The sequence below is a fragment of the Cinclus cinclus genome, chromosome 1 (assembly GCF_963662255.1).
Source record: "Cinclus cinclus chromosome 1, bCinCin1.1, whole genome shotgun sequence".
In the NCBI taxonomy this organism is placed as follows: domain Eukaryota; kingdom Metazoa; phylum Chordata; class Aves; order Passeriformes; family Cinclidae; genus Cinclus; species Cinclus cinclus.
The window spans coordinates 101154458-101170706 of record NC_085046.1 but is presented as its reverse complement, the minus strand read 5'-3'; the positions used below and the strand labels follow the sequence as shown (position 1 = coordinate 101170706).

Here is a 16249-nt window from a genome sequence, read left to right as displayed (position 1 = left end):
AGAAAACTGCCTAAAACTTCACCCAATTATGGTCTTCCCATATTTGTCTCCACTGAAAATTACAGTTAACTCTTCTCCCATCTCCCAGAAAACTTCTGGAACTTGGTAATACAATAACTCACAAAATGTCAAAACTATACCCAACAGGAGGAGGGGAGAGACCTCAGTGGGGGATTGACAAGAATCAGAGTACATGCATGGAGTAGCTGTCTACAAGAGGCTTCATCTCTGATTGCTTGCCTGAAAGGTGGAGAGAGATTGCCTCAGTAAATTCTGAGCATGGGATGCTACAGGCTGTAAAATCACTGTTGCATTAGGTCAGCACCCTGAAACCCAGATTACAGATCCAGGGCCATGTCACAGGGACTACTGTGCAGCTTGGAGCTTGTGAAAGCAACATTGAGACTCCTATCTCTGCCAACACAAGATGTGAGGTTCGCAGGCAATGTGGGAGGAAGATATAAATAATAAATGAGCTAAATAATGACAGCTAGCTGTACCTAATTATAGTTCTAGTTGCCCTTTTGAATAAAGAAAGTTCAAAGCTGCTGCAAAAAGAGGCTGATCACTTTTCTGAATGGTGTTTGAACTTCACAGATTATTAACATGGAAAAGTGAGGAGATGCCAGTGGAAGCCACACCAGCCTGTCACAGCCTTGTTGAAGAGAGAAGCAGTATCTCTTAACACCAGTTTATTTACACATCAAAACATTCTTCAGATTAAATTAACGTTTAGCCTGAATACAGAAGCAACGTCAGAATTAAAATTAAATTGTGTACATTATCTGGAAGATGTTCCTCCTTACAGCTTTTGCTACCTGACTTGGGAGACTAATTTAGGAAAGTAGCTCTGCAGGCTCTGTACATAGGGAGCACAAGGGTCAGTTAACCCCACAAAGAGTGCAGGTCCCTAGCCTGGGCATTTAAGTGTCTAATGCTGTGTGTGTGAATGTATTTATCTCCTCATCCCTCTCTATGCAGGGAGAAGAATTTGTTCCTAGTGCCCTTCCTATGCTGCAAATCAGGGATTATGAATGCCTGACCATCATGAACTGAATTTCTCACAGATTAGGAGAAAAACACAGCCCATGGAATAGGATGCACACAGAATTGGTGGGTTTATGTTCTTTTCCAGCCCCTGGTGACTTCTTGTGGCCTACTGGGGGTCAGTACACATTTTCCTCACATTTTTGTATCTGTAAAATAAATTCAATAATTCCTAATCACAGGGATTTCTAAAAATAATCTTCATCTTTGGGTAACAAAGTTTTAATTACATATTATGATTATTTTATTCCCAGCACCAGTATCTATCTATATGGGTACATTTAAATTATCATTACATATCTTTAAATAATCTGAGTAGTATCTTAAATTAGGATTCTTTTTGAACTTTAACTGCATTTACACTTCTATACATAATATGAAATGCACTTTTACATGAAAGTTAAATTTAAACTGCTACAGCATATTTGTAGAAATACCAAATACAATCAGAGGACTTATAAAAGTACAATACCTTTGGGCAAATACTTAACAAAAGTAATTGTGGGTTGTTTTCATTCCATGTTCCTTCTCATTTTCTTTTCAGTCTCTGTCCTCTTGTAGTTATTTCTCTAAAGAAAAATGTTCTATGGAAGTGGCTCCATATACAATCTCTATACTACCCATAGTCATCTTTTGTTGGAGGAGTTCTTCTGTGATGCTGATAAATACCCATTCTAATTTTTACATTTCTTGGGTGAGCACGTCAAACAAGCAGGCACTTCAATGCCTGCTTTGTCTCTACTTTGCTTACAGAAATGGGTGTCAGGTCATGTTTTACACTAATTTTGCTCGTAGTACATATCATTTTTTTATTAATTAAAGCTAATCTATCAAAAGGACAGCAACACTTTTTAATCTGAAACACTCCTGGGTATAGAGGTTGGTTTTCTCTACAGTGCTGCAACATGAAGACTGCAACTGAGAATGTTTTGTTTTCCAACGTTTTATGGCCTTAATTATTTAATATGATCTTTTGTGTTTGTCCCCTGTGTTTTTACACTTCCTAAAATACTGGTTAAATATGAACATACCAATGTATTTAAAAAAAAAAATGGAAAGACCAGAGAAATCTTAACAGCCTTTATTTTTTCTCTTGTATATAGCTGACAGCAGAGTTGCTTGAAGGTGTTTCAATAGGATAAAATTTTCTGATACCATCTGATAGATTTTAGGTTCTCTCCAAATGACTTGCTTTCAGAAGAATCTCTTCAAATGGCTTGCCAGCATCCACAGTCCCCACACTGCAAATGACATACTACTTATATCTCTTAATGTTAGAGTATGTATTCGTGGATGCCCCATCCCTGGAGGTGTTCCAGCCCAGGCTGGATGGGCTCTGAGCAGCCGGGTCTAGAGGGAGGTGTCCCTGCCCATGGCAGGGGTTGGGACCAGACGTTTTAAGTTCCCTTCCAACCCAAACCATTCCGTGATTCTGTGACCTTCAGCTCCAGCTTTTGTACTGTGTTAACTGGATTATGGTGTCATACGAGAATGTTTTATCAGAGGCCAAAAGACAATCAATGTTCATTGTTTTTCCTGAAGGAGGACAAAACATAGGTGCAAGCAATCCAAACATTAAAACCCCAAACAAGCGGCCAGAAAGGTGGGAAACAGCGGGCTGAAAAAACCCATACTATTTTCCTACTATTTTCCGTTGCTAGCAGCTCTTGTTTCCGAAGGAACCTGTTGTTTCCCTCTCTGGTGCGTGCCACGAGAGGCCGAAATTCCCGCGGACACGCGGAGGCAGCCCTGCGGGCCGGGGGTTCCCAATCCGGCGGGCCGGGGTTCCCGATCCGGCGGGCCGGGGTTCCCGCGGGCAGGCACGGCCGGGGCCCTCTCTCTGCAGATCTTCCAGAGCGGGCACGCGCGCTGCGGGCGCGCCCCGGCGCATGCGTGCTGCGGGTCCCCTTGGCGCTGCGCGAAGGAGGGCGAGCCCAGGCCTCAAGGAGAGGGGTCGGGACGAGGAAGAGCAGTGGGAGCGGGGTCGGCGCTCCTGCCGCCGCTGCTATGCTGCTGTGCGCTGCCCTGCGCGCCGCGGCCACACGCTCGGTAAGGGCTCCCTGCCCCCTCCGGCCGGGAGTCGGGAGAGGCCGCGGCGGGGCGTGGGGAGGAGGGCCCTGGTCGTAGGTCGGTGCCTGGAATCCAAGTCTATGGAGCACGGACCCGTGGTCCTGGCTCTTCTGCAAAGACGGCCTGATCAGCTCCGTCTTCCTAGCAGCAGTAGCACCTGCAGTGTAGTGTCAAGGGTGGTTGCAGCCTTTTTTGTTTTCCGTGTCATATGATTCCATCCCCGGGAGCGTTCAGGCTCGTTGGGACTCTGAGCAGCCTGGTGTAGTGGAACGTGTCCCCGCCCGTAGCAGGGGATTGGAACGACATGATCTGTAGGTCCTTTCCACCCCAAACCGTTCCGTGATTCTACTTTAAGAAATCTCAGAATTGCTCAAGAATTAAGAAAGAAGGTAAACGTAACTTAATATAAAATTAATTTTAAAAGCATAAATACTTGTGGTAAAATGATCAAATTTTACTGATACCGGTCAAAATCTAGAAATCTTGATATGTTCTGGCATGTCAGAGAGCATAGTTGAACAAAATTTGCATATCGGTCTGTGTTCTGTTCATTCTTCACGTTTGTGTTTACATATGCTCTCTGACCTCAGTTCTCAGCATTTGGTTTGATAAAAGCTGAAGAAGCCTGTAAATGCTTACTGGAGAAGAACTTCAGTAGAAGTGGTGGTTTCTGCAAACTTTATAGTATGTAGGATACAAAGTCAAAAATTGTGAAGTTCTTCATTAAACGCTGGATGAGAATTTGTGTTCAAGGCACTAAAGTTATGCAGTAGCAGAATTAAATCCTTTAGTTACTACATTGTTTGAACTGGTCAAGGTGGGAGTTGAGAGGTTTGCTTTTCTAATAGTACAGGAGAGCCCTTAATAGTGTCTTCTTGACTTATTTTAAATTACTCGTGGTGGCAGTAGAATTAATGGCTTAGAATGGAAATCAGATTGGTTCTGAAAGCAGCCACTAGCACTGTGTGCATTATTAACACTGTATTTTGCTTGTAGGTAAGACAGATCCGATACTTGCATGGAACAGCAGAGCGCAATGCCACTGGAGCCTTATTTGTGGTAAATAATCTGCTGTACTGTAAGGGGGATGGGTCAGAAGAGTTTGGCATGTACTTTTTCAAATCTGCCTAAAAGCTTCTGATGGGCAGACCTTTGCTATAGAAACCCACTGGCATTTACAAAGAAGAGGGTTTTTTCTGTAGAATCTTCTACTAGAATTGTAATGGAGTACCAAAGGTTTTATTTTAGTTTTTTGGCTCTTGTATTTCTTGCCTTATATAGTGAAAATGCTCCATAATATGTATGTGATTGCAGATGAGGCTTTGCTTAAACTTTATTTCGTTGTAAACCAGTTCTTTTTTCTGTTATTTATTTTAGTTGAGTTTGTAATTGAATCTCGTTAAACTACTTGCATGTGCAGTTTCCCGCTTTCTGAAATTTGCTGCAGCATTCCCTGTGGGCTCAAGTCCTAGCTATGTTTACAGGAATTGAAAAGTACAGTTCTTGTTCGTGTTCTGTGTGATACAGAAAGTTGTACAATGAGTCGCAATTGAGACCATTAGGCACTGTCATAAAAGGCATAAACACTAGCAGTGATTGCAAAAAGTAAAAAGCCCTTGAATTTAAGTGCGTAAAGTGGCTGTGTTGTCTGATTACCTCTGAAGAGAACCTGAAGCATCTCAAGAGAGCATGTATTTTGTCCCGTTCTGCTCCATTCAGAGCTTTAGCTGGTCTGCAGTTTAACAGCTGAATAATTTGGCATTTTCCCCAACATTTGGTAAAAATCAGCACTTGACTAGAGTTGACCACTGTTGAAAACAGGTGCTCAGGATTTTTGGATGTGTTGTTGTTGCCCTTTATTTTTTCTGCAGCTGTCTCTACAGCTTTAGTCATAAAATGAAGTTAATAGGATCTCAGTATATGCTTTGTGTACTTTTCCAGAAACATGAGTAGGACTTGGTGATTTACAGGGTGAGAGCTGGTGCTCAAGGAATAGAGGAAATGCTGTAGTCTGGCAATTTAGGAAACTTCAAGTGTAGTTGGAGGTTGGTGAAGACAGGCAAATGATGTCTTTGGCACCCTAATGGCTGTTGATGCCTGATATGTGAAGCTGGATAGCTTTGTAAATTCAAGATTTATGTAATTGTTTAAAGTATTTGCTGCAGGGAGGAGCCTGATAATAGAGAAAGGCAAGTAGAAAAGCTGAGTGCTTTGCAGATTTTAATATTTAATAGCAAAATTGATGACTTATTCCACAGCAAGAGGAGCATAAGAATTTGGTTCTGTGGAGGGGTTGTTTTTTTCTTCTTGTTTTTTCGTCAGTTGTTGTTTTTTAAATAAGGTAATAGTTGTTTTTCTCTGAAGTAAAAGGTAATGGGAAGAAGACAATTGGATGTCACTGGTTACGTGTGTAATTGTTTGCCCTAACTAAATTCCAGAGGTTACTTAAAGTGGCAAATCTCAAGAAAAGCTTGCCCTGCTGGTTTGAGATGAAGGCATTATTTTAATCAACACCAGGTGTTCATATGCAGTCAGAAAATTGGACTCCCTCAGGATTTCTGTAGAGGAAAAAAAAATTAAAGATTTTTTTTTTTGTTGCTGTTGTTATTTGTTTGGTTTTTTTTAATTCCAAGCAGACGTGTCAAAAGTTTGTTTAAAAACTGCTTGTGCAGAACTAATAGGAGTAACTCAGACCTATTGTGGTGGTCCTATTAGTATGCCAGTTTACATAGAAGTGTCTTGGGTTTGTTTTACAAAGCTTATTGCTGCTGCTTCTTGCCCCTTTCATGTATAAAATCTGTATGTGAGGAAGGTAAATGAATGCAGTGTATTGGCGTATAGCAGAGGACAGGCTAACAAGGGACCTGGTTGTCCTAAAATCTAGTATTAAAAGGCGTTTCTGATTTGCCTGCCTGTGCTTCCCTTTGCAAACATGCTACATGTTAGCAGAAACACACAGAAATAAGAGAACTGCTGAAATGCCTTTGTATTCTGAAACACCCAGAAAGAGCCTTCCTCTCAATCATTAAATTCAACTTGGTGCCATTACAGGCAGCTACATCACACTTCAGTGAGAGGATACCAAGTACAAAATTAGGTAGATTGTTTGCCCATAGGAATATAAGAGCAATTCTCCAAATCTCTTAAGTTCTGATGGCTAGGGAAGGCCTGATTCCAGAGACATTTATTATGATTACCTTTCTTCATTGAAACATGCATTCTCTATAATTACTTTTACTTGATTTTAGCCTTCTTAACAGCTAAATCTTAGCTCTTGTACTTTATAGTTTTCAATACATGGACTGAGTTTCCTTAACACATCAACAGCCCTGATGTGGGTTTTGTCATAGGGCTGCACAGGGGGTTCAGCACAAAAGTTTGAAGAATTGCTGTATTCAAGTTTTACTTACTTGTGAAATTGGTCAGTGAGATACTTGGGTTTGAGAGCACTCCCACCACTCTTAAAGTAAGAGTTCTGTCTTGAGTTCTGTCAGAGTAGTGAGTATAGGGTACTTTCCCTTTAGAGGAAGAGTAATACATATTTTTTCAGTGCTGATTTGATATGGATTCTGAACAGTTTGTTGCCCTAAACATTGCCCCTACAGACCACCCAGTTCTCTTATTTTGGTTTACAGTGCTTTAGACTGGTGTTTACCATAGGGCATAGGTCAAGTTTCAGGCCATTTTTTTTGCAGTATACATGGAAACTAAATTATTCTAATTATTTTGTTGTAATTCTTCAGTGCTCTTTAATAATTTTTTGTGTCATGAAAGTCAGATGATTAGATCACTGGGAAAAAAGAAAGCATAGTAATAAAATGGCCCAGGTCGGTGTACCAAAAAGAGTATGAGGAGATCATTCAGCAGCCTTAGTGGCTTCCATGGGAGTGCCCCGGTGTCTGTGGCTTAGGTAGCCTTTGTAGTGAAGGTGTTCCTACTTAAATAGGCCCTGTTCTGCAACAGAAATGTGATACAGTCAATGTATGAAAACTTCACATAAGACTTTGGGAAATTGGGGAGCAAGAGAAGAGACTCGGAATAAGATTCGCATGGGGGGAGAGCGCAAAGAGAACAGAGCCAGGCTCATTTCAGTGGTGCCAGGTGATAAGACCAGAGGCAATGGCCTCAGAGAACATCAGGAAGCACTTTTTCACTGTGAGGGTGACAGAGCTCTAGCACAGGTTTCCCAGAGAGGTTGTGGAGTCTTCACTATTGGATATATTCAGAAGAAGCCATCTGGACAGTCTTGGGCAAGCAGCTCTGGGTATCCATGCTTGAGCAGGGGAGTTTGACCCAGATGAGAGGAACCTTCCGGAAGTTCCTTCCAGCTTCAACCACTCTGTAATTTAAGTGCTCTTTCCAATAATGTGTCGTTATTTCTGATCTTGCTCTCTAGAATCTGTATCCTAAAAAAAATGTGGAAATGCACCCATATCATTTAGAAGCATGTCAGTGCATGAAAGTATAAGATAAATGGCACATTGTCAGACAAATGTAAGACTAGAGAACATATAAATTCCTAGCTGCTCAGGAGTCCTAGAACTGTGAAAGCTCTTGATGAAAACTATCAAACTCTCCATGGCCCAGAATTAGATTAAACCCTTTCAGGAAAAAGGCAAACATAAAAGGTGGCATGACCTACTGCTCACCTCTGCTATAGCCTTTACAATATATTGTGAAACCTTGCTACAGCTACACCTGTATCTTCCAATATAAAGTCTTTATTATTCCTCTTCACATGTAGGCCATTTAAGGATGTCAGTTTAGAGCTGATACACTGAAAAGAACAGCTGCTCCAGACAAAGGGAGATTTTAATAAATCAAAGACATTTATTTGCAAAGGAAATTGAGACAAAGTACAATTGCTTACTATCAAATAGCAATAGAAGGCAAAATAATAGCAAAATAAGCATGCAGATTTGAGAAGGAAGAGCTAAGTTATGGAAATACTTATAATGAATCATGGAATTGATCTGTGCAGCTAAGACATGGAAAGGTCTGTAAGGGAAAAAATAATAGAAGTTGTATAGTATTTCCAATCAGTCTTTCCTCCATCAGTCTCTTTATGAGAGCTTCCATTAAAATTGGTAGAAAACACTCACCAAGATTAAATATGAGTCATCAAATCCTTTCTCTAGAAGGGTCAGTCTAAAATACTGGCAATTGTGTTCCTAAAAGCTCTTTTATGTTTTTTTTGTGAACCACACAAGAAGCAAGAAATTAGTGCTTAATAAAATATTAGCGTGTTCAAAGGACATCGGTAATCTTTCTGTAATTCTGGTTCTTATAGGAAAGTTGTCCTTGGTGAAGGCACAATGCTTTCAAAGTGATGGTGGCAGTGATACTGCCTGCTTTGGGATATAGACAGGATAAGCAAAGGTAATCGCTGGACAGACCAACAGATGTAATTGAAGTCTTTGCCCTTGCAATATTTCCATATTAAAATTTCTAAATCCAAGAATAGCTGTGGAGCACACATGTTCTAAGTTCTTTCACTGATGATACATACTTCAGTATGCAAGTGTCTTGGCAATGTTAAGGTCTTTCATTAAATCTTTTGGTGCTTACTAAGAAAAGTGTAGTCTGGCAACTGCAAAATCACCCTCAGTTACTGGGGGAAATGATCCAAGTGGAAGTCAGTGGAGGGGGTTTCTTTGTTCTAAATGCACTTCTAAAGCTTTTAATTATTGGCTAGTTGTGGATTACTTTTAACATCAAGCCTCAAGTGTAGCTTGTATTTTCCCACAAACTTTCCATTTAATTTGAAATGTTCTCAATTTGAAAACTGTATGAAGTTTGGAATTAACTGTAGGTATTTAAAAGGAAGCAAAATGAGCTGCTTAAGAGACAGCTAAAAGTTTTGTGCAGGAACATTTTCTGGTGGAAAAGGATTTTCATTAGAACTAAGATTTTACTACAGGAAAATGTTACTTTTTTCAAGATCTCCAAATTTTTATTTTCTGAATATAGAAGAACTAATTAAAATTTGATGTTTCCCTAGAAGACCACTTTAAAAATAAATCGTTAGAATACCTTCTTTTGGAAATACTAATTCAAATTCTGCTTCTTAGATTTTAATTCAGAATTGTATATAAAATGAAAATGTTGACATCTGTTACAAATCAATATGCTAAAATGGATTAATAATGTGTTTGAATGTGCATATGTTTTAATTCTACAGCAAACTTCTTGATGAATTCTGAAATTTTTTTAAATTAATGTTTCTTGGTAAAGGGAAAAAATGAACTGTTGCTTTAGTTTCTTGTTTATAATATATTAACCAGAGTGTTCTTATTCTGCCTATTGTAAATTTGAACATTATTGTCAAACTGTATTAACAGTGTTAAAAATACATATTTTGATAATAACACCATACATTTTCTCAATATATAATTTCATGTATTTCTCAGTAAATCATTTCTAATAGGAAGTAATAGGAATAGGTAATGATTTAAGATTGATGAAATAATTATCAATATATTTGATAACTTTCCCAAATTTATTTAATCACTTCACTACTATGAAATATTTATCTGGAATATATAGTTTTTATTCAAGCAGCTCAACTGTAACTGTGTAACGAGAAGGTATTTTACAACAGTAAATATGTCCTGAATCATCTCCTAATAACCCATTTTTACACGTTTTTCTTCTTTTCTTGAAGCATAGAGATAGTCCTGAAAACAATCCAGATACTCCATTTGAGTTCACACCTGAAAACTTAAAGGTATGAAGACAAAAAATCAAGTTCAATACACAGTCTTTGTCTTTAGAGCAGTACTGATTTGTTTTCCTTCTTTCCCTTTAACAAGCGAATAGAAGCCATCATAAACAACTACCCAGAGGGGCACAAGTCTGCAGCTGTCATGGCAGTGCTGGATTTGGCCCAAAGACAGCATGGATGGCTGCCCATATCAGCTATGAACAAGGTATTCAGTACTGAATTATCTGTCAAGCATAATTTTATTGTTTTCTTTCAATATCTTAGTAGAGTATTAACTAATCAAAGTTAACTAACATAGGAATTTACATATGGCACAGAATTGTGAGAATTCCCTATGAGACTACATTTTTTAAAATAAAAGGGAAAACTAATGCAGAAAACTCAGGGCTCGTTTATATAATATTAGCCCATTGCTAGAAACCACATACAGAACAAATCAAAAATTAGATAAAGCCTATTCAGATAGGCTCTTCTCCTAGAATGATCCTAGAATTAGGAACAGAAACATGATTTTGTTCACTGCTGAACGTGGGGAAAGAAAAAAAAGGTAATCAGTGGAGTTTTCTTTCTCCCAGATTAATGGCATTTCACACATTGCCTGGATTATACTTAATCTCTAAGTCTGTAAGGACTCTGCAGAGCAGTGTTAGTGTGGTAGATGTCAAGAGTGTTGGGTAACACCTCACAGCAAGTGCCCAGAAGATTTGTCTGGTTAATTATTAAAACTGTTTCAGAATAACCAGGTGAACAACTACACTGCTCTGAAGTGAGAGGCTGCATGATTGTAACCAAACACCAAGAAATAAAAAAAAATCTGGTTCACATTCATTTGAATAAATCTGTTTTGCTTTGTGTTACCATCTGGCATATAATTAATTTTAAAGTGTAAAGTTTTAAATTCAGTTTAAGGTGGGGACTGGGAGCGTTGGAGAAATGACTGAAGGCAGTAAATGAGCATTTAAAGAAGGCAGCTTATGTCTGCTGCAGTTTCTACAGCATAACATAATGCCTCAAAGCTCCATTAATGCTGGCAGCGTATATTTGCTTATTTAAGTTTCAGGTTGAAATTATGTTTAAAATTATCTTAAGGCTTTTAAGTGAACAGATATTTCCCATTATTTGTTATTTACCTGCTACAGAAATTGGAACATAAAGCAGTTTCACTGTTGAAACCAGAGCCAGTTCTCAACTTGAGCAGTTTGCCAGGGTTCCAGGTTAATGAGATCAGGGATACTTACACTAGAACTGGCTCCATGGAGATCATTCTTCACTGCCTACTTATTAGCTGTGACAGCAGTCTGCAGAACCTGAGGGAGACCTGCTTATATGAATTACATAAGCACAGTACCAGTTTACAAGTATTCCTTACCAAAAGGCTTCCATGGATTAGTGTGGGCAGGCTCATAGAGGTTTGTTCATTCACAGAGCCGAGTGCAGTGTGAGTTGAAGCTGACAAGGCAAGCTCAAACCCAGCTGACTCTGCACATCCCCTTGTGTCTGACGAGATGCTGGACAGGAGCTGACTCAAGCTCCTCACTGTACTGATCAGTGGCTTAGTGCAGTTTGTGCTCAAGCAGGGTGATGCCAGTCAGAGAATTCAGGTGTCTGGTCCTTGCATGTAGAATACATTTGTGCTTTGATACCCACCCCATCCTCTTACCTGTCTGTTCCTGCAAACAGCACAGGTGACTTCACTGAAATGGTTTGCTAAATGCCTTTACTGCTGCCCTCTGAGAATTCAGTATAGCATGTTTTTCCCATCACAGGTTGCTGAAGTTTTAGAAATGCCTCCCATGAGAGTGTATGAAGTAGCAACCTTTTACACCATGTACAATCGCAAACCTGTTGGGAAATACCACATTCAGGTCTGCACCACCACACCGTGCATGCTGCGAGACTCTGACAGCATTTTAGAAGCCATTAAGAAGAAACTTGGTATGACACAAATTGTAATATACTTTTTGGGGGTTTTTTACTTTTGTTTAATGATAATGAAGTAAAATTCTTCATATAGTAGAAGAAAAAACTGGCCTTGTTTCAACTTCATAAGGTTTGCATGGGCCCACCTCTTTAGCCTGTCAAGGTCCCTCTGGATGATAACATGACATTAACATAATTTATGAACTCTCCATGAGAAGTCAATTGAGAATGGTGCATCATGGCATGTAAGGAGTACTCAGGGATTTTGTGTGTGGGTTAGGGGTTTATTCTTACATTTTGGGTGGGTATGAGGAGAAGAGAGGGTAAGATCAGCAACTAACAACTCTTCCCCTTCCATGAAAAGCTGTGTTAACTTTTTCTAAGAGCCAGTGAGGAGCTGCAGAACAGCTGCCTGTTACCTGTCATTTCATGTACTCTATTGTCTGAAAATGGCATATTTAGATGAAGTCTTGTTACTGCATAGATAGCTTAATTTCAATTGAAATTCTCAGCTTGAGAAGTTAAAGCAGGAAGGATGATTCTGTAATTTTTACTGAGACAGGCCTTATTTACAACTTTTATTATTTCCAACCTCTTCCTACTAATAAATGGAGAAAAAGTGCTTTTCAGCATTCTTCTTTCCATGGAGTATTTTGCAGAGATCAGACTTAGATGTTACTTGGAGTAACTCACCTCTGGGAAAGGTCTGCATCCCTAGCAGTAGAACAGTAAGATGCCATGGATGCTAAGTGTACAGTTCAGTAAACCATCCTTTGTGTATAAACTTGCAAGTTGTTAATGAGTAGCTAACAGTGCTTGGATGTTACTTAATTTGGGAATATTCAACACTGTATATCAACGCATTTCCTATCAGCACATAAAAGCTTTATGTCCCTATTTTTCCATTTTATTGATTACTAAAAATGTTCTTGAGTAGATCTATTGTGTTTCTTAGAATTGTCATTTCATGGTTATTTTTCAGTGAATCATACCGGTAAACAAGGTCTCAAAAATGTATTTGAAAATTGACTTAATGGTTTATTAGAAACTTCTGTTTAATGGAAACATTTTGGACTCATTTAAGGGGGTTTAATTTTGCAAATGCTTTTAAGGCCAAAGTACAAGTAATGCAATGCATGGAGTACTTAGATTCATGCTTTATTACTCTTGTTCATAGCTATTGCTAAGCCTAATTAATTTATTGATTTAGGTATTAAAGTTGGGGAAACAACACCTGATAAGCTGTTCACGCTGATAGAAGTGGAATGTTTAGGTGCTTGTGTAAACGCACCAATGGTGCAAATAAATGACAATTACTACGTAAGTACCACATCCCCTTTTAAAAGATTAAGCTTCTTACCTATATTTTCCAGTTGTTCCAGATTGTGAAGTTTTGGTCAGTTTTCTAATTCCTATTGACAGGAACAACTCATCTTGTACCACATATTTTAGATTCTTAGCCTTGTGTCAGGTGTATCAGTGTATTTTATACAAGAGGATTGATGCATTTTTGTGATTGTGGTTTGCCCATCAATCTGGAATTTTTAAATAGGTATCTGATAAGCTTTGGGAAGCACTTCAAAGCAGTCTGTTGGAAAGTATGGACTAATTTAAGAAGCACTGTCTTGAACTGTACCCAAAATTCTTTTATTGCAGCCAACACCATTCTGCGGTATGTGTCATGGCATGTGTGCAGTGGGTAGGCAGAAATCCAGCTCCCTAATAACAGGAAGCTGAAAACACAAACCTTTGGCATGCATCAACATTGTTTTAACATAATTTCTGTAACTATTCATGAAACACAGTCTCAATATTAAAATGACTGTAGACTTTTCAATTTTCCTCATTCTTCAAGCCACTGTGTGTGTTTATGGATAGGATCAAAATTACCTGTGCAGGGGTCGCACTGATCTGATAAATCTGAAGTGCTGCATTTAGCATAACTGATGACTCTCTGTTTTGTCAGTGATTTAACTTTTTTTTAACAGGAAGATTTGACACCCAAAGATATTGAAGACATAATTGATGAACTAAAGGCTGGCAAAGTTCCTAAACCAGGCCCACGGTATGCTATATTTTTAATAAGCTATAATATATAATTGCCTGTACTTATAAAATTTTGTGTATTATATTGGTCACCTACATGAAGGGTGATTCTTCTGAAAAATTAAATTACTTTTCCAGTTATTTGAGTTCACAGCCTATAGCTAAAAAGCATTAAAGAATTTACTGAACAGCAGTGCATGCATTCAAAGCCAAAATAAACAGGAAGGAACTGAGAATTTGCATGTTCTTGATGACTGGCCAGAGGAGCACAAAATGTGAAAATATGAGTTCTGATTTGTCTTAGTACTTAACAGGTGAATGATGTCACCTGTTGGATTTTTTGTCTAGATCACTTAAACCAACTAATTCCTGTTGGTTGGCTGGCTGGTTGTGGGGTTTTTTTCTGATTTCTGACAAAACCCAAAAATTTTAAGTTACTAAGAGGGTTGTTATTGTTTAACTCTTTCTATCTGTTTTTTCCCACTGACGTTTGTTAGCCCACCCAAGTTTGTGTCATTGGGGAAATTAATTTGACTTGGGTGTTACCTATTCCTATTGTTCCTATAAAGATGCTTTGAATACAACAATAATCTTAAAACAGTTACAGTTTTGAAAAAAACACAGGGAAGCATCTGTAACAAAACTGTGACAAAATTTGGTGCTGCCTGGCCAACCTGTAAATAAATATAAAAGAAAACAAGTGGTCCTACCTTGCATTTCAGTTTTGAAATTATTTGTCACTAGTTGAATTTGGAATCCTTGAATTTTAACAGCTACATCACACTTTTTCTAAAGGGTGAATGGGAAGAACAAAAAAGAAAAGTGGCCTCAGCCTTAAGTCAGATGTGTGACTGTCTTCTATCCAATGATTAAACAGCATCTGACTTTTTATCAATACCAGCAATGATTAAACTGCTTTCCTTTTTCAGGAGTGGACGTTTTTCTTGTGAGCCAGCTGGTGGCCTTACTTCCCTGACTGAACCACCCAAAGGACCAGGTTTTGGAGTTCGAGATGACCTCTAAGGATTTTTGTAATATAAGGTGTCTGAAAAGAATAAAGTATCTTCAATCTCAGTAAAATTATGTACATTCTAATGTTTTGGTTAAAAAAAGGAAAGTAATAGCAATTAGACTATCCCAACTTACTGTGTTGAATTAAGTTTATAGCACAGTTTAATCGTAATTCCAGATTTTAAGAAAAGTGGTTCTGTAGACTGTGTAAAGTGACTGCCTGAAAGAGTCCACTAAGGGTCAACAAGAGATGAAAAGTTGTGTCTTTTGATCTGTCATTGAAAATTCTTCCAGCTTTTTCTAAAGTTCTTTGAAAAAGAGACAAAACTCACTCCATTACAAATCTGGCAAAGGCACAAGGAACCAAACTGAAAGGAGATTATCTGACAAAATTTCATCATGTTACTTTTATTAGCAATTTCTCAACAAACAAACACACACAAACAAGAAAGGTTATCTGAGCTGTGTTGTGTAAAAACTCTTGTAGGTTCAGTTAGAAGTGGTTCTTCTTTAGCTTAATTCTTCTTAGTATCATTCTGTAATCAGGAAAAATGTAAAGCCCCAAAGAGCAGTAGTAGTCTACTAAAAGAATTTAATTAAAACCAACAAAATTCAACTAACTTCCTGTGCAAGTTTAGGCACAGAGGTGGGGGAAGACAGAATATATCAGAACAGTTCAACATGTGCCTAAGGGTAATAACAGCTGACACTGGATCTTTGATTCACAGATCCTTCTTTGACCTTATTACGGTGTACCAGATAATTTCAATAACTAATATATGTGAAATTAAGGAATTTCTTTCAATATAAAAAAGTTAATGTTTTTAAAAATCAACTGCATACTGACACACTTAATACCTATGCTTATAAAACTGGGCAAATGCTTTGCTGTAAATTAGGAAATGTGGACACATCAGTCACCTGAGACCACATTGTGTCTGTCTCTTCTAAAATCTGCCATGGAACTTATATTTGTATTACAATTGATGAGACAGGTGAAGCTTTAACTGCATCATAACTGCATTTATAATTCTATATTAGTTTGTTTTCATAGTCTGATTGATAGTACCAGAACTATTTGCCCTCTTCAGAGTTAAATTCTGGTTTTTACAGATTACCTGCATAATTGCTATCTCATGTGGTCCGTTCATGCACCATCATTTCAACAGGCTCTGTGAAGTTCCTTCACATGTCATTAAAAAAGCAGTATTACTGTTGGTAGTTTTAGGAACATAATATATCTGTAAATCATTTGTATGAGAAACCTGCTATGTTGTCCATATTACTATATTTATAAAATGAAACTATTGCATTGCATACAAATGGAAAAGAAAATTCAATAAATTCATACAGCCCATGAGTAAAGCAGACTCCAAACAATCATGAAAAAGGATCTTGCATAGAAGCAGTACAGAACACAGTGCACAGGAG

At 38.3% G+C, this 16249-nt stretch overlaps 1 protein-coding gene across 1 annotated transcript; it reads left to right on the top strand.

The window, feature by feature from the left end:
* Nucleotides 1-2945: 2945 nt before the first annotated feature.
* NDUFV2 (NADH:ubiquinone oxidoreductase core subunit V2) lies at nt 2946-14914 on the top strand. Its single transcript, XM_062488189.1, has 8 exons — nt 2946-3096; nt 4114-4176; nt 9782-9844; nt 9930-10046; nt 11608-11776; nt 12972-13081; nt 13750-13826; nt 14737-14914. Exons 1-8 carry the CDS (start codon nt 3055-3057, stop codon nt 14828-14830), a joined length of 735 nt encoding a protein of 244 aa, XP_062344173.1. The 5' UTR covers nt 2946-3054; the 3' UTR covers nt 14831-14914.
* Nucleotides 14915-16249: the final 1335 nt, after the last annotated feature.

Bases quoted from the DNA above. Each gene is read 5' to 3' on its own strand.
- NDUFV2 (XM_062488189.1), top strand. From the start codon at position 3,055: ATGCTGCTGTGCGCTGCCCTGCGCGCCGCGGCCACACGCTCG. The intron at 9,845-9,929 runs GTATGAAGACAA...CCCTTTAACAAG, and splicing joins TCACACCTGAAAACTTAAAG to CGAATAGAAGCCATCATAAA. The intron at 10,047-11,607 runs GTATTCAGTACT...TTCCCATCACAG, and splicing joins CCATATCAGCTATGAACAAG to GTTGCTGAAGTTTTAGAAAT.